The 22,562-nt window shown below is 47.9% G+C and overlaps 4 protein-coding genes, 1 long non-coding RNA gene and 2 pseudogenes across 10 annotated transcripts; 3 read left to right on the top strand and 4 right to left on the bottom strand.

Annotated features, from left to right (window-relative positions):
- The first annotated feature begins 912 nt into the window (after window positions 1-912).
- LOC100217021 (putative leucine-rich repeat transmembrane protein kinase family protein) lies at window positions 913-3,646 on the top strand. 3 transcript variants are annotated; one of them, XM_008649236.4, is made up of 7 exons: window positions 913-1,200; window positions 1,300-1,890; window positions 1,985-2,175; window positions 2,274-2,406; window positions 2,570-2,724; window positions 2,827-3,018; window positions 3,135-3,646. In XM_008649236.4, the coding sequence occupies exons 2-7, from the start codon at window positions 1,413-1,415 to the stop codon at window positions 3,405-3,407; spliced, it is 1,422 nt and encodes a 473-aa protein (XP_008647458.1). In that variant the 5' UTR covers window positions 913-1,200; window positions 1,300-1,412; the 3' UTR covers window positions 3,408-3,646. The 3 variants fall into 3 exon arrangements, with proteins under 3 accessions (XP_008647458.1, XP_008647459.1, NP_001136868.1); XM_008649237.3 differs by having other exon boundaries at window positions 913-1,205; NM_001143396.1 differs by having other exon boundaries at window positions 1,042-1,120; window positions 3,135-3,584.
- A 649-nt stretch (window positions 3,647-4,295) lies between these two features.
- Window positions 4,296-5,227, top strand: LOC100286364 (uncharacterized). The gene has a single exon (NM_001159251.2). It carries the CDS (start codon window positions 4,378-4,380, stop codon window positions 5,074-5,076), a length of 699 nt encoding a protein of 232 aa, NP_001152723.1. The 5' UTR covers window positions 4,296-4,377; the 3' UTR covers window positions 5,077-5,227.
- Window positions 5,228-6,636: 1,409 nt separating this feature from the next.
- Window positions 6,637-9,308, top strand: LOC100274290 (uncharacterized). The gene is made up of 6 exons (NM_001148654.1): window positions 6,637-7,096; window positions 7,205-7,321; window positions 7,494-7,648; window positions 7,790-7,864; window positions 7,994-8,266; window positions 8,379-9,308. Exons 1-6 carry the CDS (start codon window positions 6,904-6,906, stop codon window positions 8,979-8,981), a joined length of 1,416 nt encoding a protein of 471 aa, NP_001142126.1. The 5' UTR covers window positions 6,637-6,903; the 3' UTR covers window positions 8,982-9,308.
- Window positions 9,309-9,949: 641 nt separating this feature from the next.
- Window positions 9,950-12,928, bottom strand: LOC100277410 (hydroxyproline-rich glycoprotein family protein). 2 transcript variants are annotated; one of them, XM_023300253.2, is made up of 5 exons: window positions 12,774-12,928; window positions 12,670-12,690; window positions 12,410-12,544; window positions 10,590-11,826; window positions 9,950-10,429 (listed from the first exon to the last, which is right to left on the bottom strand). In XM_023300253.2, the coding sequence occupies exons 3-5, from the start codon at window positions 12,536-12,538 to the stop codon at window positions 10,203-10,205; spliced, it is 1,593 nt and encodes a 530-aa protein (XP_023156021.1). In that variant the 5' UTR covers window positions 12,539-12,544; window positions 12,670-12,690; window positions 12,774-12,928; the 3' UTR covers window positions 9,950-10,202. The 2 variants fall into 2 exon arrangements, with proteins under 2 accessions (XP_023156021.1, NP_001144448.1); NM_001150976.2 differs by lacking the exon at window positions 12,670-12,690 and having other exon boundaries at window positions 9,952-10,429; window positions 12,774-12,867.
- A 1,809-nt stretch (window positions 12,929-14,737) lies between these two features.
- LOC118472275 (uncharacterized) lies at window positions 14,738-19,146 on the bottom strand. Its single transcript, XR_004850396.1, has 3 exons — window positions 17,946-19,146; window positions 17,398-17,845; window positions 14,738-17,117 (listed from the first exon to the last, which is right to left on the bottom strand). It is a non-coding gene; the product is annotated as an uncharacterized lncRNA (long non-coding RNA).
- Window positions 19,147-19,783: 637 nt separating this feature from the next.
- On the bottom strand, window positions 19,784-20,249 carry LOC103631632 (acyl transferase pseudogene; annotated as a pseudogene). Its single transcript, NR_161320.1, has 3 exons — window positions 20,182-20,249; window positions 19,957-20,044; window positions 19,784-19,860 (listed from the first exon to the last, which is right to left on the bottom strand). The product of NR_161320.1 is annotated as an acyl transferase pseudogene (transcript).
- A 633-nt stretch (window positions 20,250-20,882) lies between these two features.
- On the bottom strand, window positions 20,883-22,136 carry LOC109940140 (protein kinase pseudogene; annotated as a pseudogene). Its single transcript, NR_161319.1, has 3 exons — window positions 22,066-22,136; window positions 21,339-21,427; window positions 20,883-21,048 (listed from the first exon to the last, which is right to left on the bottom strand). The product of NR_161319.1 is annotated as a protein kinase pseudogene (transcript).
- Between the last annotated feature and the right edge of the window lie 426 nt (window positions 22,137-22,562).

The following is a 22,562-nucleotide window of genomic DNA, read 5'->3' as shown; positions in this document are numbered from 1 at the left end:
AAGTCAATGCCCCAGCGTTCGTCGCTGACTCGCTAATTCGCTATCATCGCGGAGTGCTTATCTATTGTAACCTTAACGTTTTGTCAGGATCGCGTCTTGTGCAAGCCATTGAATCCTTCCTCTCCATTGCTATCCCCATACCGTGACAACGATCAATGATGTCCATTATTAAATAAAGCATCACCAGCTACCACCACTAACAAAATAGGCTCACAGTTTACCTGGCTCCACTGCCGACGGGCAAGACAAACAGCCGTGGACAAGCTCCGCTGCTGCCGGTGACGCGGTCGTCGCACGCGCACCGCACACACAGGGAGGCCTGCTACTGTCTCACTCGTGAACCGTGCAGAGCAGAGTGCAGGTCTCGGGCCTCGCGGTCTAGACTGTGCAGCGCGCCTGCCGAAATCGACGACTTGCTCAGGGGAGGCCCGAGGGGACCCAACTGCAACGGCGCGCCGAGGCGCAGTCGAGGGAGGTCTGGCGCCGCAAGACCCGTTAGAAATCGATGGGTTCTGGAGTGTCCACCCCATCATCCCAAGGTCGCCTCGCCCTCGCCGCCGACGTCGTCGCGGCGCCAGTCACGGGACAAGCTTTCGGCGAGCGCGGCCGGGTGGGTGGTTGCTGCTTTTGCACGCCTCGTTCTTTGTGTTCGGGCGAGCGGCGACTGCGACTGCGATACGCTAAACTGGACGCAGTTTCTGGTTCGTACGCATTTAGGTTCACGTGGCTGACTGAATTGCCGGCCGGCGCGCTCGCTGCCACCCACCGCGGCGGCGATAAGAACGCTAGGCGTTTGAAACTTTCGCGTCCGTGGCGGCGCGACGCGACAAGGAGCTACGTGCCAGCGCGTCCCCCCGTCTCCGTCTCCGTCCCTCGGGGCGTTGTTGTTTATTCCCCAGCCCCCCCTGTTATTGAACGCATCGTTGACAAAAGATGTGACGCTGCCTGCAACTGCAATCAGTCCCCGTTCCGTTTTCACTTTCACCGGAACAAAGGAAAAAGAAAAGTGTGTGTGTGTGTGTTATTGCATTATTGGCTCCTGCACCTACTACCGCCACGAAGCGACCCCGACCCGTTCCTCGTCGTCGTCCTCTTCGGATCTTCGCTTCATCCACACAACGTAAGCTCTCCGCCCTTCCCAGTTCGGCAGTTCCTCTTCTCAGTCATGCTCTTCGACCGGTTGTCGCCGGTGACCAGGCGGTGCGGTCGATCTCTTATCCACCGTCGTTCCGCTAGTATCTCCCTGCTTGAAGCCACGCAAGCCCTGACGACGCCGATGATTCTGCCTGCCATGTGCAGATCGCATCCCTTTTTTTCTCTCTCAGGGGAGGGGCGGCGCGTAGAGGCACGCCGCCGAGCTTCGGGCATCCCATCTGACGCGACCGGTCTTCGGGCACGCCGCCGATCGAGCTATGGACGCGTCGAGCTCCCTGTCCCTCCTCGCACTGGTGACCATGCTCAGCCTCCTCCACTCCGCCACGACCGACGCCGCCGCGGGTCTGCCGGCGGCGCGGACGAGCCACCGGAGGCTACTGCTGCTACACCAGCAGGACACCAACCTCGCCGCGCTGCCTCCGCCTGCACGCGTGCACGTCGTCCCAGTCGACGTCCACGTCCCTTCTCATGGAACCGGCTCTTTTCCGGCAGCGTCTCCCGGTCCACACGGGGGCAAGAACGGTCCGAGTGAGGCAGCGCCAGCGACGCCGGCGACGGCGGCGGCCTATCTGTCGAGATCCATGAGGTGGCTGTACATGGTTGCGGTTCCGGCGGTCGCCCTGCTGGCGCTCGCTGGACTGGCGTGCTGGCTTCTGTGTCGCAAGAGCGCCGTTGCCACCATTGGGCCTTGGAAGACCGGGCTCAGTGGCCAGTTGCAGAAAGCGTTCGTTACAGGTACTAGCACTATAGTATAGTATAGTATACGAGTACTATATATCAAATTTTCTCTCTGGATTTGTTCTCACGTGCTTGATCTGTCGATCATCAGGAGTACCGAAGCTGCAGCGGTCAGAGCTGGAACGTGCCTGCGAGGACTTCAGCAACATCGTGGTGAGCTACCCGCACTACACCGTCTACAAGGGAACTCTATCGACCGGCGTCGAGATCGCCGTGGTGTCCACCATGATCACGTCGAGCAAGGAGTGGACAGAGCATTCAGAGAGCTGCTTCCGGAGAAAGGTCACCATCAGAATTGTGGACAAAACAGCCCACCCATTTGGGAATTTGTGTGTCGCAAATTAGCTTATTTGAGTTGTTGCTTTGATGAATACAAGCAGGTAGACGCCCTGTCGCGAATAAACCACAAGAACTTCGTCAACCTGCTCGGCTTCTGCGAGGAGGAAGAACCGTTCACCAGGATGATGGTGCTCGAGTACGCGCCGAACGGGACGCTCCACGAGAGCCTTCATGGTAGGCACAACAGAAGCTCTTCTTGCTAATACAACCACACCATGCATTAATTGAGCTTGAGCCGCAGCAGTAGCAGTGCGTGTCGTCGTAGTAGCTCTCAAAAACACTTGCGCACGAGTGATGGACTAACAGCTTTGCGGGGGGGAAACAAAACACGTTGCAGCCGAGGATTTCGAGCGCATCGCTTGGCGAGGTAGGATGAGGATCGTCATGGGACTAGCGTACTGCGTCCAGCACATGCACGAGCTCAGCCCTCCCGTGGCGCACCCTGACATGCAGTCGAGCTCCGTACTGCTATCTGAAGACGGCGCTGCGAAGGTACATACTCCTGTCCTGTCCAGCACTCCAGCTCTCCATGTGTTTAGCTAGCTACTAGCTACAGCTTGGTGTTCCAACCTCTGAGTTCCCCCCTGCCTGCAGATAGCGGACATGAGCGTTTGGCACGAAGTGATTTCTCAAGGCAAAACGACGACAAATGGTGACGAACAAGCGTCGTCCGCTGGCCTGCTGGCGGGGAATGTGTACAGCTTCGGTGCTCTGCTGCTTGAGATCATCTCCGGGAAGCTTCCGACTCCATACCCCGCACACGAGCGCTCCCTGCAGATGACCTCGGTAACGAGCTATCGACGGAACACCGTTATGTTTCTAACAACCAGAAGAAGAACACCAAATGGTGACGTTATGTTTCTTCTTCTTCTTCTTCTTCTTCTTCTTCTTCTTCTTCCTAGGCTCTGGTGGAGCGCGTAACCAACGACGACCGGAGCGTAGCCTCGTTGCTTGATCCAACGCTGGGTGGAGACCACAGGGAAGACGAGCTAGCGGTCATCGGCGAGGTGATCCGGGCCTGCATGCAGAGCGACCCGAGGCGAAGGCCGAGCATGAGGGAGGTCGCCGCCAGGCTGAGGGAGGCCGTGGGTATCTCGCCGGTCGCTGCGACGCCGAGGCTGTCTCCGCTCTGGTGGGCCGAGCTGGAGGTCCTTTCCGCCGCGGAAGCAAGCTAATAATAGTGGGCGAGAGGACAGGACAGGAACAGGGCAGGATGATGTCGCGCAATCTGACCAGTTTGTTCTCAAGAAAAAAAAGCCTTGCAGCCCTTTGTGCATGCTGTAAATGTGAATGTGAAGCTGCAGGGAAGGAATAGTAATCCGTGAATGTAAATCTGAAACTCTGAAGGTGCTAGATGTACGTAGCTAGTGTCTTGGCAAAGGTATCAGTAATTCAGTATAAAGTCAGAGCAGCACTCTCCCTGCCTTGTCCCAGCCCAGGACAGGCACGCCGCTCGCCATGGCCGGCAACCCGCCATGGCGCCATACAAAACCTCAATTATTGATACCGGAATGCAGGAAGTTAGAAACCTGATCTCGGGGGCACTACTAACTAGCAGACAACACTAGCAAGCTATCCACATTGTCTCTCTCTCCCCAGCTCCAACTATTCGAATCGAGGATGAGGCCGCCGAGAAGGCTCTCCTGTTTAAAGCTGGGTGAACAGTGTGCAAAATATCTGCTGCTCTGCAGCGGTGCAGCCATCCAGATGGGATAACCCAAAACTTTTCTTTGCCTCACACGGCACAAACTTCTATGCTCCAGCTGCTGCTGCGCGCTCGTCTGTCACCAAACCTCATGAAACAGCTGACTACTGGGACCAACCAAACCGTGCGTCGCTACACACCACACCCATTGGCACGTCCGGGCCACATGTCACCCCTCCGCCCGGCGTGACGGCGTCGCCGTCCAGAACCAAACGGCCAGTGCTCTGGGCACACACGGCCCCCTGCATGCGCGCCACCTCATACGCCCGCAGCCGTCCGTTCGCCTCCGCTCCACGCGTGGCCGCCTGCATGACCGGCCGCACCCTATAAAGTCCACCGCCCACGCGTGGTCGTCGTTGACACACCTCCCGAGCCACGTCCGCCGCGCGCCCCCCCTGCACCGGTGCGCCCTGCTGCCCGATTCGTCGGGGGGCGCGGGAATGGAGCTGGAGCTGGAGGCGGCGGCCCGGCGCTTCCACCTCTGGTTCCGCGGGCTGCGCTCGCTGCGCCGGGACCTGGCGTCGGCCCGGTGGTCGGACGACCCGACGGCCCAGCTCCCCGCGCAGGTGGGCCGCTTCGTGGCCCACCTGGAGTCGTACTGCGCCGCGCGCGCCGGGCTGGACCCGGTGTGGACGCTGTCGGCGCCGTGGGCCACCCCCGCGGAGCGCGGCGCCGCGTACTGGCTCGCCGGGTGGCGCCCCACCACGCTGGTCCACCTGCTGTACACCGAGTCCGGGCGCCGCCTCGAGGCGCAGCTGCCGGACCTCCTCCTCGGCGTGCGGTCGGGGAACCTTGGCGACCTCACCCCCGCGCAGCTGGCGCAGGTCGACGACCTGCAGCGCCGCACGGTGGCCGAGGAGGACGCGCTGGCAAGGGAGATGGCGCTCGTGCAGGAGGGCCACGGCGTCGTCGTGCTGCCGGCGGCGCCGGACGGGTCCGGCGGACTCGACGTGGCCGGCCTCGTGCGCAGGGCCAGGGCGGTGCTGGACAGGGCCGACGCGCTGCGGCTGCGCACCGTGAAGCGGGCGGTGGAGATACTGGAGCCGGCACAGGCGGCCGAGCTGCTCGTTGCCGCCGCCGACCTGGAGATCGGGTTCCGGGAGTTCGGGCTCAAGCATGGGTCGGGACGAATGACATGACTGCCCCAGTTTTTTCGAGCTCCCCTGCACTTCCCGGCATTTTATTTTTCTTCCTTTTTTTTTCTCCTCACGATTTTGCCGAGTTGTACCCGGCTGGGCCGTCGTGACAGGGCACGGAAACACGAATAAAAAAATGCACGAGATTGACTTATGAGAATTGGCAACGAACCAAGCCAAATCGACCTGCCCTACGGACTTCGAAAATTACCAGTTCATGGTTGAGGAAAGAGACTAGCTAACAGTTATGAAAATTTTAAAATATATTTAGTTAAAATAACTGTTAATTATAGATGTGTTGTTATGGTAACATGGGAAAATCCGGAAAATCTATAGTAGAAGATGATTTTGAATCGAGTTAGAGATTTATTGATATTTTAATTTTTTTTACAGCGACTCTGATTCAAAAAATGAATCAAACACACTCTTAGGCCTAGTTTAGAAACTTTTGGAATGGGAGAGATTAAGGATGGGTTGAGATGTATTGATCGAGATTTTGACTTATTACAAATTTAAACACTCACTTCTCTTCACATCACTCCAATTCAAGAGCACCTAAACTAGTCCTTTAATATTTTTAAGGGTTTTTAAGTTTGTGCCCTCAGTTTTGCTCGTGTTCTCATTTTTCCATCTAGTCGTGTTTTTACTCAGTTTTGTCATTCTAAGAAAGACAATACTTAGAAGGACAAAACTGAGATAAAACTGAGTAAAAAACATGACTAAGAGTGAAAATGAGGACACAAGCAAAACTGATGGCACCATCTTAAAAAAACCATTTTTAAATGATACCAGTAACAACTGTTTTGGCTATATTTTATATTTATCATCTTATAAACTTTGAAACAGTGTATAATAATTTTTACATTCAATATTCAATAGTGTATATATATATATATATTTGTGTGTGGATGAGATTTTTTTATCGGATTCCGATCTGGAACCTAAAAAGTCAGCAACGGCCCCGCTGTTATGGTTTCAACTCAAAAGTAAAAAGTAACCGCGCTGAGGAATTTGTACTTATCTACCGATCCACAAGCAGGACAGGAGGGCAACGCCGCCCTGCACTGCACGGTTCCTGACATTATCGCACGAGCAGCGAAAGATTTTTGCAGCCCGTGCTGTGCTATCTGCCTATCTCTAGACATTGGGCTCTTTGCACAATTTGCCTTCTTTTTACTGCTGCTATGGTTTAAACTCAAAAGGACAAGGTAACCGCGATGAGGAATTTGTACTCATCCACCGATCCACAAGCAGGAGGACAAGAGGGCAACGCCACCCTGCAGTGCACGGTTCATGACATTATCGCACGAGCAGCGGAAGATTTCGCAGTCCGTGCTGTGTGTGCTATCTAGACGTGCGGCTCTTATATTTGGCGGCCGCGGACGATAAAAAAAGGCTGGCGCTGCATGCCGGGAACGTTGCCGTTTTCCAAGCTTGGCGTGGGGGCAAGCCGAGAAACCAACCACCGCCTGCCACCCACGAGGCCACGACCACGAGCAGCAACCGCCGCCTGCCAGCAGTTCTGCTTCCTCTTCCTTCCCTCTCTCTGCCCCAGAGGCCAGACACAGCGTCCCCGAAATCTAGCCAGCCACCGCCCACCGCCTCCCTCCTCCCCGCCTCTCTCTCTTTCTCTCTCTGCGCCAAGAAAGAGAAGGCGCCACGTTGACATTGCGGATGCCGTAGCGGGGGCGCGCGCGCCAGCCATGCGCTCGTGATGATCCGGCCGTTCCAGAAGATCGGCCACGGCCTCGAAAAGGTTCTCGTCCAGGCGCCGGAGGTCGTCGTCGCCGCCGTCGTTGGCCTCGGACGGCACGGGCGCCTGCCTCCTCGATGGACGCGCAGGCGCAGCCTTTCACCAGGCGGGCGCTGTCCAGGAGCTGCGGGTCCAAGGGGAGCCGGCTGTCCGTTGACCATCCGCCGCCGCCGCTGGCCGGCGGCCCTTCGGCGGACAAGGGGGTGGCAGGGAGCTCGTCCTCGCTCGCGGTGCCGCCCGAGCCGGCCCGTCGTGAGGGCCCGCCCTCAGGTGACGGTTCTTCTTGGACCCTCTAACGCCCGCTCCTGCTACTGCAAATATGCGCGGATCTTGTTGGTGTTGGGGAAATGATTCGCGTTGGTTGGTTGCACTTTGCAGACGCGGAGAAGGTGAGGGAGAAGTTCTCCAAGCTACTGCTGGGGGAGGACATGTCCGGCACCGGCAAAGGGGTGACCTCTGCTCTCGCCCTTTCCAACGCCATCACTAATCTTGCAGGTAACAAAAATTTTTCTTTCTCCGCCCACCAAGAATCATTTCTTTCCTTTCCTTTTCTAAATACCATTTATTTCCTTCCGCGGTTCCACAATCTGAGCCAATCTGCCCGATTTGTAGTGGAAACCCTGATCAACTGCGCGTTCTTCCTTCCTCATGATGCCATATTTTTCAGCTTCTGTGTTTGGTGAGCAGCGCCGTCTGCAGCCCATGGCCGACGACCAGAAATCGCGGTGGAAGAAGGAGGTCGACTGGCTTTTGTCCGTCGCCGACCACATTGTTGAATTTGTTCCTTCGCAGCAGGTCGCCGAGAATGGGACCTCCGTGGAGGTAAGAAATCACCCTATTTCAGTACTTGCTGCCGCTGTGCGATTCAAGTATTCAGCTTCACTGTCCAATTCGTTTATACAGACATACATGTACAGCTTTGCTCGTTGACTGCCTTAAATTTACGCGTATCCTGTCAAACAGATAATGATAACCCAGCAACGTCAAGATCTACAGATGAACATCCCCGCGCTGCGCAAGCTCGATGCGATGCTCCTTGTAAGCATGGGCATGCTCTATCTTGACCATTCACTGAACAGTTCTGACTTCAGAGGGGTATCTGAATTCTGAAGCTCTAATAACTTGTGTTACTGCTGCCGTGCTGCGTGTGTGCCTCCTGTGGAACAGGAATACCTCGACAGTTTCGCGGGTAAGCAGGAGTTCTGGTATGCGTCGAAAGACGCAGATGGACCGGGCAAGGGCAGCACGCCGAGGCAGGACGACAAATGGTGGCTCCCGACTGTCAGGGTCCCTCCTGACGGTCTGTCAGGTGCATACAGTAAATGGCTTCAGAACCAGAAGGACCTCGTTGCGCAGGTGCTCAAGGCAGCAATGGCTATCAACGCTAATGTCCTTATGGAGATGGAGGTTCCTGAATCGTACACGGAGTCGCTACCGAAGGTGATCATCCCCATAAGACCATACCTACTAGCGTCTTGCCGTACTCTGTTTACGATAATAATTCTAACAACGTACTGACTCTTACCCGCTTCTGTTGTCCTGCGTCTGCTAGAATGGGAAGTCCACCCTTGGGGATTCAGTGTACAGACTTATAACCGACGATCATTTCGACCCTGAAGAACTGCTACGCTCCGTGGACTCGTCGGATGAACACAGCATTGTTGATCTGAAGAACAGGATCGAAGCCTCAGCAGTCATCTGGCAGAAGAAAATGACCCACAACAAGGACAGCAAATTGCCCTGGGGACATAGTCACGAGAAGCGGGGAATGTTCGAAGGGAGGGCGGAGAACGTTCTTCTCCTCATCAAGCACAGGTTTCCTGGCATTGCCCAGTCGGCGCTGGACATAAGCAAGATCCAATGCAACAAGGTATGTATGGGACTGGGATGCCTCGTCAGATATACGCCATTTGTTGCTTTGTTTGTTCATTCGAATGCCTTGCGTACCTCCCTTTTGTATTCGTCAGGATGTTGGCCTTGCCATTTTGGAGAGCTACTCCAGGACTCTGGAGAGCCTGGCTTTCACGGTCATGTCTCGGATCGAGGACGTTCTGAGCGCGGACTTGGCCGCTCGAGATCTCAGGAACACGGAATCGATGAGAATCGCCGCCAGCTTAGCTTCGGACGACACCGACAAGGTCGTCTCAGACGCTAAAGCCGAGGTAGAGAAGACGGGGAGAATGGAGCCGGTTTCGCCGGCGCTATCTGACTTGGTCGGCCCGAAGCTGACGAAGATCTCGCCAGTTGCAACCAAGAGGTTTTCGTACCTTGAGAATCTGGGTGGAACAAGAAGCCCGATAGCAAGACACTAGCTGCTGTAGGTAGGGGGTGTAGTGAGGGTAGATGGATCATGCCGTCGCAGAGCCTTCGGAAGAAGCTTTGTACATAGCATAGATGCCCACTGCGAACGTTTGTCTAACGATAATGTGACATCTAATCGACTAATAGAGGCAGAAGTTCTTAGAGCGCAAACATTATCACCAAAACCATGCCCTGCCCTGGCTTTCATAATCACTTTATTTAACACTTTTATCTTCATTGTTCATGGCGGCCTCTTCTAATGTCACCCTTGCTGAAAATGCTCTTCTTGAGGGCCTTCCACAAAGTTGCAAGGAAGATAAAAAACAAATGTATGCCGGGGGAGCGATGGCGCCGATTAGTTTGAACGGCAATCATGACGTCTCTCCGTAACGTCAGTGGAGCAGTACGTCAAAGAGTTCTTTTTTTTATGTAGCAGAATAAATAATAACCAGCAAGTGAAACACGGATCAAAATATTCTTGACGTCGACCAGCTGTTGCTTTCTTCGCATATATATATAAGACCCTAGACGTCAGATTGGCGTTACACAAGTTGCTGTCTTGCTGAGACATGCGAATAAAAAACACAACAGCCCGTTCTCACTTGGCTTTAATTCGTACCAGCTTCTATAGTATTTTATGTTTATAGAGTGCAGCTGCAGTTCATACAGCTGGTTTTAATCCGAAACGAACAACTTGAAAACACTATAGAATCAGTAAAAGCCGGTACGAATTAAAGCCAAACGAACAAAGATTCCCAATCAACATGCTGCAGAATTCAAACGCAGCCTACATCATCAGGATTCAGGAAGACCAGAACACAGTTCCTGTAATTTGCCAACGATATTTCATTTCACTGCTCCTGGGAAAGACTGCAGGTGTCTACAAAGAGGATCTTGGAGTTCAAACAGAGTACAAAGCTCATCATCACATACCCAGAACACACAATCTGATAATATAATCCTCATATACGATAAAGGCTACTCTTCGCCTACAGATCACTCTAATGACAGCTCAAATTCAATGCACACACTGCTCTACATGAACTATGAAATTGCCATGCATACTAGTGACTTATTAGTGCAGTTGTCTTGCCAATGCGCTACGCCGCGATAAAACACCGTTGGCATCCCTCAGACTCCTTGTCCTTCTGTACTCAATCTCTGCGTCTGAGCAAGAATGGCCAGGAGGAGATTTCTTCCTTACCTCTATCGGTTTTAGAGATATTTCATCCGTTGTCCTTCTGAAAGGATGACCATCTCTCGCAATACCCTCGTCCTCAGACAGATGACCCCCTTTTGTTACTGCCATGTGAGAGCAGAAATACAATGAGCACGTGTGGAAAGAGACACAACACTAGTAGGGGCATAACAAGTTTGTTCCTATTAAAATCTGAGTGTAGAAATCAGCGTACAATATGTATTTCATGCCAGCAGATTAGTAGCAAGAAAAACCTAATGTTACCTTTGAACACGTCCAAGCGCAGAACTTTATTTGGAGAATCAATCGAGAGTTGGTTTGCTGATTTCTTTGGGCTCGTGCCATCTTTAACGTAGGTGCATGATTTATCCGCCTTCTGAACCTCACTAGGCAGATCACTGAATGGGCAGATCTCAGTAGCAGGAGCATTGTTTCCAAATGGTGATATACTGAATGACTCGTCAACCGCATCTGGTATCCCAACATAAGATTGAGATTGGACAATTTCATCGGCACTAAACCCAAATGAAGCTCGGTAAGCTTCGATTTCATCGGCATCTTGCTTCTCCCTGGATACGCTAACCCTCCCGCCATTATGTGGAAATGCCTGCTGAGCCTGGTCCAGGTAGAACTGAGCAGATGCCGCTGGCCGAAAGAAATTGCTATCTAGCATATAGTTTCTCGGGGTATTTGAATCCAGACCAAAAATATTGGTTGGTGAGGTCCTGGCATACGGTGTGTCACAAGCAGATCTAGAGGTCTTCCATTGTGCAGTGGTTTCTTGCTCAGGAATGGGCGAAGCCCTGAAATATGGTGTGTCGCACGCGGACCTAGAGGTCTTCCAATGGGCAGGAGGAACCTCTTGCTCAGGTATAGGTGAGGATAGACCAGTCCTCGGAGTTACTGAAGCCGGTGAGATGAGGCTGCTACAAGGGCTTTCAGGGTAAAGTGGGTAGGATGCTTGGAGTCCTGAACCACCAGAATAGGTTGTTGATAAGAAAGGCATGTTATGCTCCTTGCTAGCAGTTTTGATATCCATAGAAGAAGAAAGAAATCTAGCATATGGAACATCTGGAGAAGAAGGTGTAGTTGCATGGGCTAGTTCAGGTGGTGGGGTCAACGGTGCTGTGGATGGCTCAGTTGTGTAAGTTGAGAAGACAGGTGGTGAGACAAGTTGAGGTTCATTAGCATATGGCCCAACGGCGAACATATTAGACGTTGGGCCACCAGGAGAGTTTGCGGATACAGACAGAAAGCAATTTGGCGATTGAGCAGTCGAAGGAAGTGCAGAGTTTGAGAAGGATGCCGGTGATGATGGTGGAGCCAGAAGAGATAAATTCATAGGCATATTTTGGTTTGAATTGGCACCAGACTGGAGACCATTTCCGCGAGCATTTGATCCATTCCCATCAGAAGTACGTGCTGCAGGAACAATTCTTTTCCCGCCCTTCTGCGATCCGAAACATGATAAGCCTGAAAAGCAGCCAGCCCATCTACTTTGCTGTTTAGAGTAGAGAAGCACATGTAAGTCCAAACAAATAACTTAGCTGTCACCGCAGAAATAAAAAGAAAATGCATGACAACAGAATTTTAAAGAAACAGTAAACTACACTTTGTATACAAAAAAAAAATCCACTATCATTATGCGGAGAAAAACTACATAACGATAGGCATAAAAGGCAATCGTGCAATAGAACACAAGAAGTGTTAGTGTTTCGCAAAAAAATCAAAGGTATTCACATGGAAAAAATATTTTATCATAAAGCAAGGATTATCGGCAAAATCGAACTGAACAAATTATTGGATCGAAGTAACCAAGCATATATATAGTACTGAAGCCAAATTATTGCTGGTAAAGATGCCCAGTTTGAAACTGTAACCACTGCAGAGCAGTACAATTCGTACTGAGTAAGCAAAGGCTGGGCCAAATGGCCAATCTAGGTCGTCAAGGACTCAAGGCCTACTAAAATTCCGGTACTGATCCTGCCGTCCACATATCTAAAGCATGCAGGGCAAAAGCTGCAGCTAAAGCACAAGTCCGATTGCATCCGCCTATGGAACAACAAGTCGTGTAGTGTATGTACCCTGTCCTGCTGCTGTAGTAGTTGGGGGTGGAATCTGGCGTCGGCCGAGCCTGCTGCCGTCGCGGCAGCACTGATGGCAGCTGCACCATTCGCAGCCCTGGTGCCACTGCCGCTCCCGACTGAAGACATTTCTGACTGTATACACACACGGTTGCTCGAGATCAGGGGCGCATCCAGTAAATGGCATGGTGTACACATATACACCCGACAACTTTTTTTGCAAAGAATCCGAAATTAGTATGTATAATGCATGTGTGCACCTGTAATTAGATCAGATCCAGCTGCAAATAAGCCAGATAGTTTAAGTTAGGGTTTGTGTGCTCGGTTTCGCACATCTGGACGGGAAGACAGGAAGTGCGCATACCTCGTGAGTGCTCGTCGTCGGCGATGGTCCCGTCGAAGGCTTGGGCACCTGGCGTAGGTCGGCGCCGGCGGTCGCCCAGTCGTCTCCACGAGAGAGAGAGAAACAGAGTGTGAGTGAGAGTGAAAGCACACGAGGGGGTGAACCGGAGAAGAAAAGGCAGGGGGCGAGCACGGTCGTGCTTTTTTATTCAATTTAGCCCTTCTGAAAAATAGTATTTCCAAATATATTCACGACGTAACTTATTACAGGTTTTTCTACATCTGTTGGCCACAACGTCTCTGGTCAGTGTCTAAAATAATAAAATAAATGTTTAGATGATGTTTAGCTCAAAGGAAATTTTTTAGAGTGCACGGAGGCGAAGGTGTCGTAAGAAAAGCTTCGATGCTGATAAAGAGAGACTTCAACGAAAGACGATGTCCAAAGGAAGCTTCGGAGAAGAAAAGATATAAGAGGTTTCAGTAAATATAAGACGTGTGTGACACGCTTGCGCTGTGAAATTACATGAATGTGCTCCGTATAATGTGGAGAGTTACTATATAATAGAGAGGGTAAAAATAACCTTATATGAAAGTGTAATGGAGCTCGATCCTAGGGTTGACCATTTGCTAATTTTGTGCCTATTGTTATATTTGCTCGAAAGTAGACTTGTTTAAATGTCAGGTCCAGATCGGGTCACAGTCAATTCGTAAGTCGTTTGGCACAGTTTGTATCCGACTCGTGCATAATACCGAGTCGGGTCAAGTTGGCTCGTGTATCTATTGGACGTGTCATTTCCGATCCCAACAGGGAAATGAGAGAAATAGATGCTCAATTTAAAGTGAGTAAACAGAATTCCATACTCGATCTCATATATTCCTACAGAATTATGTGGAAAGCCGTATTCCATGAAAATAGTATGTATGGCTTGGAGAAAGATCTTTCCTATCTTTTAAAATCCACTAAAGGCCAAAAAGCCAAAAAAAGTTGATTCGTTATAGATTATTGTAGATTAAAAACTCATGTGCTCGACCCATGGATTATTGTAGATTAAAAACTATGGCTCGTACACACCCGTTGTATTGATCGAGTAAGAGTTTTTTTCTGACATGTTAGATTGGGTTGCTTGGGTTAGGCGGCCCATGCTCAGGACCCTAAATCCTATAGCCGAAAGATAGCTTCCAAAGGTACGAGAATGACGCTAAAACTCCTATTAATGAATGACGATATTTTATGTATTTTCTTATGCCCAAACTTCTCGTTTGCTTATATCAATTATCAACGGTTCAAAACGGCTAGCTCGCACGCAAATGTGGACCAATTAAAACATGGTACGTTGCTAAAGTTGTTCAATACTGACCGAGTTGGATCAGGTCGAAATGGTCAATGTACCGGTGACCATCGATCGGCCGAACAGAGATCACATTGAAGCCAGCGTGGTCTATGTGCAGGCCAGGCCATGTCAGCGGTCTATACAAACCGACGTTGAAACCAGCCTCAATCCTAAAAAACAAGACAACGTATTTGAGACAATATTCATCTTCCATCTTGCAATCCACATGCCACTACGTGAACTTTGAGCACCCAGGGCCCAGGGCGTAGTAACACGAACACCCCGTGATCACTGGACGTAGGGAGGGGACCTATGAACTAGTATAACTACTTCATCGAAATCCTGTGCGTAACACTGAATTTACTGACATCAGTGGTATTTCTTTCCCCGTCTCAAAATAAAATTTGTTTTAGTAGATTCATACAATAATTAATATATGTGTTATATATATATATATATACTAGGTAAGTGCCCGTGCGTTGCAACGGGAATATATAATATCACGATAACTTATATATAAAATGTGTGTTATATTATTATGAGAAAAAGGATATTGAACAAATATATTAGCAATACACAGTAGCCTCCAAATTCATTAAAAATTCTATTAAACTACCAGACCCCGAAACATCAAAATGTCGAAACATCAAAATGTCGAATTCAGAGCAACAATCAAATGATGAACATCAATAGCGTACAACATTAAATTGTCTCGTCAGAAAAAAAGACAGCAATGGTATGTGGCCAAAGATGGATCAAATGTATCATCGTGTGACAATAGCTCACTTTGTCAGGTGGCCAGATACTTGTTCCTCCAACACTACTTGTTCATAAGATGCATTATTCCCTAGTGAGCTATACTCTAATACTACTACTGCATTGAACATTCCTTTCACATGAAGGCAGTTTCAGAGTACTGATCGGTGGTCCATTGCTGCAGACTGTTCTTCAATCCTTGGGGAGCGATACTTGTCGTTAATGCTGTTTGATGAGCTGAGAAAGGATCCTTCCTTCTAGCACCATCCTGTCGACTCCACGCATTCTATCATGTGGCCAGATTATGTGTGATACGCCCTTCCATCCGACCTAGAGGAATCTGCAGCTTACAAAATTAGAACATGAAATGAAAACTGAATCTTGTGTACTGTAGAAACAAATATGATTAGTATCGCAATTTTTTTCTCATAAATTAACTAATTGCTGGTAATTAAATTATGAATCTTAGACAGGAAAGTTCTTCACAATAAAAGATATGTAATTAACTAATAAAAAATGTTACTTATTGATCTGTAATTGCATTCTATCAGGAAGCCAGATCAGCTAATAAAAAAGAACAGACACTGAAGGACTCAGTTAATCTTGAATCAATTCAATTACCTCTTGCACTGACGTGCTATGTTCTGAGGTAAGCTGCAGAGCTGACAAGAGCGGAGTGCCATCCCCAACCAATCCATCGGACGAACACTCACTGATATTTACAGAATTTCTTTACCATTATCACTCTCCCCCACTAAGTTTACATGACATTTATGCTACCTCATCCATTTTGTACCCCAATTACAATAACAACTACAGTTTTACGTCGTACTATAAAGAGACGCTGTCAGGGTGTTCGGTGAAATGGCCGGTGCCTGGGTCAAGCCTGACGAATACGTTTATGCCACCACAATCACAGGTTTGGGTAGGCTACATGATGCAGATCGGGCACTTCAGGTACTGGGAAAGATGAGGGAGGCATGGGTCGAGCTGTGGGAGTTAACATACAATTCTATGGTGGGTGTACTTGTGAAGGTGGGAAGGATGGATGAGGTATTGCAGCTGAAGGATCAGATGATGCTGGCTACGGGGAAGATGGATGCGGCTCTCGCGAGAATGTTGATGCACGTGTACTATTTGAGTGGAGAAGTTGGGAAAAACATTAGAATTGTTTGATGTGGTTGCCAGTGACACTGTCCAATGTGGCATATGGGTTGATGAACAAAGGTTGTGAAGATGAGGGGATGACAGATGAGACATATAAGCTATGCCGCCAGATGATAGAGCAAGGGCTACTACTGAGCACATATGAGTTCAATAGGTCTGTCCGCAGCATCATCGATTATCTCTTTAATATAAGGGTTTTCTATTGCCACTCGGGCTATCGCTTTATCTCTCCTAGTTTGGAACAGATGATGCTGATGATCGATGATATGGGTGATCGGAATCATGGACGCTCTCTCCCTCTACTGCTCTATCTACATCTTTTGTTGCCAATACTTCCGTTTGCTATGAAGATATAGCCTCTGAAAACAAAATTTTGCAAGCCGCCTCTTGTCCACGTCCGACACGATAAATTGTCCTGAACCACTCTAAACTGATGTTACTTGCAGCAGCGCCAAAATATAATATTTAATAGTTTATACTATATACTGGATGCAACAATTTAATAAAAGTTATAGCACAGTTCTATCTGACATCAAGCTTAAGGGAACCTACAAGTGAGGGGGCGTTGAAGTATGAGTGCATTGTGCATATTTTGTCTGTACCATAAACTTTTAGTTAATTGGCATTGCATGCAACTCAATAAGAAACAATTATATCCAACCAAAGAACTCTTTAAATTTTCTTTTTCGTCGATGAGGCATGGAGATATTTTTGATTCATTGTAAGTATATAATGTGAATTTTTTGGCTTCTTTAATGAGGTAGTTATACCTTTAGATTGCCTACACTTCGACTTTTATGCTTATCATTCAAAGAAAAAAATGATGATTTGAAAAAACAAGGCTGCTCCACTGCAATACAAAGTTTTTCATACTCGAATGGGTGTATGGAAACCTAACATGTTCAAGCTCCCAGGAACACATGGCTACGGATGAATAGCAGAAGCTTTTTGCAATCTGCCTTGTCAACTTCAGCTAATGCAAGCAAATTAGCCCAATGTATAAAATAACGAAGAGCACATGCTTACCAGCCCAAATGACAATACACAAGCATTTTCAATTCTCTTCCGCTCATCAATCCTATTAGGTTTGTGATCTTCTGAAAGTGCCATAGCTATAAAAACAAACAGATGAACTGTCAGACATTTGTCACAGAATCAAAATTACACATAATCAATGAGAAACCCTACAAACCAAACTGTCATGGATGGTTCTATATTAACTACAACAAAGGTTTATGGATTATATATTGGTATGAGAAATAGAGCGATGCCAAGATTTTTGCTTTGTGATTTAGATTCAACAGACCATAGACCATACATCAACTGACAAATGTGACATGAAAATGAAACACAAATACGCTACTTAAGATACCTACTTCCAGTATGCAATACCTTTGCCAGCTTTTGGAATAACAGCACGAGAATCACCAACATTTGCAACATACAGACGGTCACCCACCAAAATTGCAGTTGAAGCTGTTGAACCATCATCCCTGAAAGCGCTTGCTTCCGATTCCAAGAAATCTATATCGGTTTTCTGATATGTTTCGCCTGTTTTAAGTTCAATTTAGCAGATAAACATAAGTGTTGCACTTTGTTCCAAGATATTCTAAACAAAAAGAACCAAGTGAACTAAAATGATTTGACAATAACAAAAGAGATACTACGCTTGGAAAGAAAATGGTACCTAGCCAATTGTGCCGCATCCGTTCCATGACGTGGCACGTGGACATCGACGCCATTGGAGCGGAGCAAGGAGCCAGAGAAGGCGCGTCACTCCTTGCGCGCCCCGTGGGCTCCATCTACGGTGAGGCGGCCCTCGCCTCTCCTACCCATCCATCTGTGCAACAACAAACAAAAACGAATTATACCATAGCTTCATAAGACAATAAAACGTTCATTGTATGATCTCAAGAATTGTAGAGTTGTTGTTCTCTCACCACTATCTCTTTGTTCCTTTTTATTCCCACCAAGTGTTAAGAACAAATCTGCATCAAGGATAAAAGGAGTTTATGAAATTAGCAAACTTACATATTTTGGACGCAAAGGAGAACAGACTTTCTTGGGCCAAATCACAGAAGGTATTTGGGTACAGTGAATGTTGTAGTACTAAACTAAAGCGATCTGTGAAGATACAGTAGTAGACATACCTTGGTAGATAGATTTTACTAAGAAATAGTAGTCACCAAGGGATAACAATCTTTATTCATAAAAATCTTTTAAACACCAAGTCTGGATTACTGACATGATTTGCAGTAAGCATAAGAAATATTTTTAACTTTACATTCTGCATATATTTTGCAAAAAAATTATTGGTAAGGTTTCCAAATAAAAGATGTGGATAAAACATAAATTTATTATATCTAGTGTTCTAGCAAATAAAAAAAGATTACTGAAGTTTACTATTCTAGCTAAACAACCACTTGGTAAATATATATAGGTCTTATAGGAAGCCCCTTTGCACTATGTGCCTCGTCTAGGGCACTTGGCACATGTATCCCAAGCTCCCAATTATCCGTCCGTTCATAAAGCTAAAAAACTTTGATGAAAATTGAGCGGTGGAGCCAAGGACCATTGGACTTAGATTGTGGCGTGATAAAGCAAAACTTTCTCCTGTGCACAAAATGACTATGCTTGTATTGTGCTTGGTGCTTGTCTAAGATCATATATGCACAACACATCGCTGTATGAATGCTATCTTCATGCAAATCTTGTGAATTTTTGGTTCAAGAAAGCAACTTTCATTGGACTGAACCTGCTCTTACGCTTTTTGGAGTAAATCCAGTACGTCACAAAGGACTTATAGCAACGGATCCCATCAATACCCTTGCAGAAATGGCATTGGACGACGCAGTACTTACAAGAGGGAAATGCATTAGACAGAAGCATAGAACCGAACAGTACTCACCAGTGATGAAGCAGCTGAACATCTTCTCAAGCGCCATGGAGAGGTCCTCGTAGCTGGAGTACATCTTGATGTCCACCATCTTGAGGTAGGGCGCGTCGTCCATGCTGACCTTCACGTACATGGTCTGAGCTGTGGACGCGGCGTCCTCCGCCGGTGCCTTTCTCCTGGAGGAGCTCGCGACGAGGGTGTTCTTTCGGTAGTTCTGCACGGGTGGCCATCCCACCACCTGCGCTCTGCACAAATCAACATCACCGCATCAGTCAGCTCAGCCCGCAGTGACGTACAAGTCCAACTCTGGACAGAAACTGTAAGGCGTGCCTGCGGCGAATATCAAAGCGGGGTCTTACTTGGCGGCCAGCGGTGCGGCGGTGAAGGTCTGCTTGTCGTCGGTAGCCTAGGCAGCGACGGGGCGCTGGGTGGGGCCTGGGAAGGCGCGTTTGGCGGAGACACCAGTGGCACCTTGGGGCGGTCGACAGCGGGCCGAGGGTGAGCGAGCAGGATCAGCGCCTGTTGTCCAATTGGATGTCTAGGCTCTCGAGGTCGACCTTGTTAGCACACAGGTAGGACTCGTTCTTCCCCTACGAACAAAAATGGCTCGTGATCCTTCCCATAGTGCAGAAAGGGGAGTACTTTTGGTCTAACTAAACTCACAGCTGGTAGCAGTATCGCTTGAGCAAATCGTATCCATAGTCTACATCTTCGTCTCCTCTGATCCAAATCTCACAGAGGGCGGTCAATAGATAAGCTATTGCAATTCTCTGCAATCAAGAATGTGAGGCATCAGTTTTACATACATACTTACCAAACACCAGTTTATCTTGTCCATGGACAAAATACATAGCTCATAACAGAAACATGCATTACATATACCTGCAGTACACCCATCAGCCGTATTTCTCGAAGGTCAACCCCAAAACTTAGACTACGAACACCATGAAAGAATCCACCTGCGTAGCGCAGCAAAAAAAGGCATCAAACACATTTTCATTTCCACGAGTGTACTTTTGGTTAGTTGAAGAAACATAGCTCAGCTGCCATCACACCTTGTAGAACAAGACCAAGACCAAGACAAAACAGCGTCAGCGCACGGAGCAATGCCTTTCTCGAGGCGTCCAACTTGTCCGGGACTCTCTGTAAAACAAATCAATAAAGGTGACACGCGATCATTAATTAGGTTTCAGCAAGTCGTAGAGGTCACCGTTGGCAAGGGTGGGGGTGGGGGGGCAAGCATCGCCATCTCGCTTTTTTTTTCTGGCGGCGTGTACTACCTTGTACGCGAGCGCCAAGGCGACTCCGACGATGAAGAGGAAGAAAGGCATGACAAAGTCGGCCACCGACGTGGGAGATCTACGACATGGCGGCGCCAATCCTCGTTGGCAGATGCGATTCGCGGCGGATTTGGGAGAACTAAGCTGCCATGGATGCGATTTGTGGGCAATCTCGCCGATCCATCTCGCGTCGCGCAAGGAAAGGGGGAGCCGGGCGCGCGGGCAGTCATGGATGGAAGTCGACGCTGCTGGGGGAGCGGCGTGCGGCTGCCATGGATTGGCACAAATAGCTACGGCTTAGATGGTGATCAAACTGTAGCTAAAATATAACTTAGATATGCATGAGCTGATTTTAGTTTGGTTCCATCTAAAAAGCACTAACCTTATTGAACTGGAACAACTCAAAGTATTTGTTTTTCCCCTCTATCTCTGACTTTCCATCAGCCGGGAAGATGCCATCAGGGAAGATCTAAAAACAAAAAGGGAAAATATTGTTGAACAAAACTAAGAAGGAAATCAATTAGATCAGAATAATTGAATCCAGCACAGAACCATCTCAAACTGCTGAAATATGGAAGAGTGCCAGTTGTTGATCTACTCTTCAAAAAACTCTCGCTCGTGCAGAAGCCATGCAGGCACAACACCTTGGCTCTCTTGTCCTGCTTCATGAGCTCAACTCTCCTAAGCATAGCGTAAGTTTAGACAAACACAAGAAACTTCAGACCCGGAGGACATGTGAAAGCTGGTACCTACCACTTCAAGGCTCCATGTCGCTTTCACCCAACTCCAGTTGTACCATAACTCAAGCACAACATGACAACATGTTGAAAGAAGAGAAGAGGTTGTGTTACCTAAGTCTGGGAAGTCCTGCAGAAGTAGATCACTCACATAAGAAATGATTCTAATCCCAGGAACACTTAAAACATATTAAATACTACATGCTCCATGGTTTGTTGACTTTGCTTCTTATCTTATAAAGATTAAAAAACTGGTGTGTACTGAATACTTGTTAATCGAGCAGAAATGGTTACCCAACTCAGAACAATGAAAAGAGCAGATATGTCTTAGTAGCAGACAGATGGATTATTATTGTACCTATATGGTTGAAGAAAGAGAAAAAGATGGATGGGTATGCTTGCTCACGGTCTCAAACTAACCTTGTATCCGAGGGGGCAGAAGTGGAAGGAGTCTAGAAGGCTGAAGAATGATGCAGTCATATGCAGACTTGAAGAATTATGGACATAAGCTGCACATATACATGCAAATGCATTACACAAATAGGTACAGGTCTGCAAAACCACATAACCAAACTACATTTCTTTCTCCGGAACGCAGTCCAAAACAAATAGATACAGGTCTGTATTTCATGGATTAAAACATCAAAGGATGTAGTAAACTCTATAGAACTACTTGTGCGTCCAAAAAAGATTCTTGCGCAAGAATATAGGATAATATGATATCAAGCACACAGAGACATCGAAAAGTTGCAGACTTGAATGAAGCACCGAATAGAAACAAGAATAAATACAACTAAAAATGTATGTACTACCTGAATAATCTACTTGCATAATCAAGCATACATAGACATCTGGTAAATAATAAACAAGAATAAACACTTCCTTCAATCAGTAGAGACATTTGGCAGTCCTAGAATCGAAGTAAACAGTGTAACCCCTATCTGTATTTTGGTAGTCCCAGAATCGAAGTAATCGAACTAAAATCACAGTCCTAGAATCGAAGTAATCGAACAAGAATAAACACTACAGATGACCACAAGCAGTCCCAAAATCGAAGTAACCAAACTGAACAGTGTAACCCCTATCTGTATTTTATGGATTAAAACATCACAGGAAGTAATCGAACAAGATGTTGCTAGCCATAAACCTTTTTCTTGAAGCATGTTTCTGCGCTCCTGGACCAGTCTTTGCTCGACGATATGACAGTGGAGACAATGCTGATCTCGACCCCGCCTGATAATATGCCCTTGAACACGGTACATGTAGGAAAAGTGTTGATGTTGCTAAAATCTTCACAGGCGACTTCAAGCTCAGCTCTGTTCAGCTTTTGGGCACCTGAATACAGGAAATAGACCCGTGATCTCTTCCTGTGATGTTAGGCTATAATCTTAGCTGAGTGGCTAAAACCAATTCGTCCAATGTCATGTTCCTTAACTCAGAATCAATATTGAATAATTCAGTGGTTCGCAAGAATAGGAATGTTAGAAGCCTGTGATGTTTGTACACCCGAGCAAAAGATTGGAAAAAATCTCTATCAACTCTCCACTCAATTTTGCACCTCTCCCAGTAAACCCTCTTCACCCCTTTTACCTGCCTAGCACTAACTTCCTAGAGAATTACAAACACCAAAATGTTAGCATCGCC

This window comes from Zea mays, chromosome 6 (assembly GCF_902167145.1).
Source record: "Zea mays cultivar B73 chromosome 6, Zm-B73-REFERENCE-NAM-5.0, whole genome shotgun sequence".
Lineage (NCBI taxonomy): Eukaryota > Viridiplantae > Streptophyta > Magnoliopsida > Poales > Poaceae > Zea > Zea mays.
Note: the sequence above shows the minus strand (reverse complement) of the source record. Positions and strands in the feature narration are given on the sequence as shown.

Excerpts from the sequence above, each read along its gene's own strand:
- LOC100217021 (XM_008649236.4), top strand. The coding sequence starts at position 1,413 with ATGGACGCGTCGAGCTCCCTGTCCCTCCTCGCACTGGTGACCATGCTC. Across the intron at positions 2,176-2,273 it reads AGAGCTGCTTCCGGAGAAAG|GTAGACGCCCTGTCGCGAAT; the intron begins GTCACCATCAGA and ends GAATACAAGCAG. Across the intron at positions 2,725-2,826 it reads CTGAAGACGGCGCTGCGAAG|ATAGCGGACATGAGCGTTTG; the intron begins GTACATACTCCT and ends CCCTGCCTGCAG.
- LOC100286364 (NM_001159251.2), top strand. The coding sequence starts at position 4,378 with ATGGAGCTGGAGCTGGAGGCGGCGGCCCGGCGCTTCCACCTCTGGTTC.
- LOC100274290 (NM_001148654.1), top strand. The coding sequence starts at position 6,904 with ATGGACGCGCAGGCGCAGCCTTTCACCAGGCGGGCGCTGTCCAGGAGC. Across the intron at positions 7,649-7,789 it reads AGAATGGGACCTCCGTGGAG|ATAATGATAACCCAGCAACG; the intron begins GTAAGAAATCAC and ends CCTGTCAAACAG. Across the intron at positions 8,267-8,378 it reads ACACGGAGTCGCTACCGAAG|AATGGGAAGTCCACCCTTGG; the intron begins GTGATCATCCCC and ends TGCGTCTGCTAG.
- LOC100277410 (XM_023300253.2), bottom strand. The coding sequence starts at position 12,538 with ATGTCTTCAGTCGGGAGCGGCAGTGGCACCAGGGCTGCGAATGGTGCA. Across the intron at positions 11,827-12,409 it reads TACTACAGCAGCAGGACAGG|CAAAGTAGATGGGCTGGCTG; the intron begins GTACATACACTA and ends TACTCTAAACAG. Across the intron at positions 10,430-10,589 it reads GCGCTTGGACGTGTTCAAAG|TAACAAAAGGGGGTCATCTG; the intron begins GTAACATTAGGT and ends CTCACATGGCAG.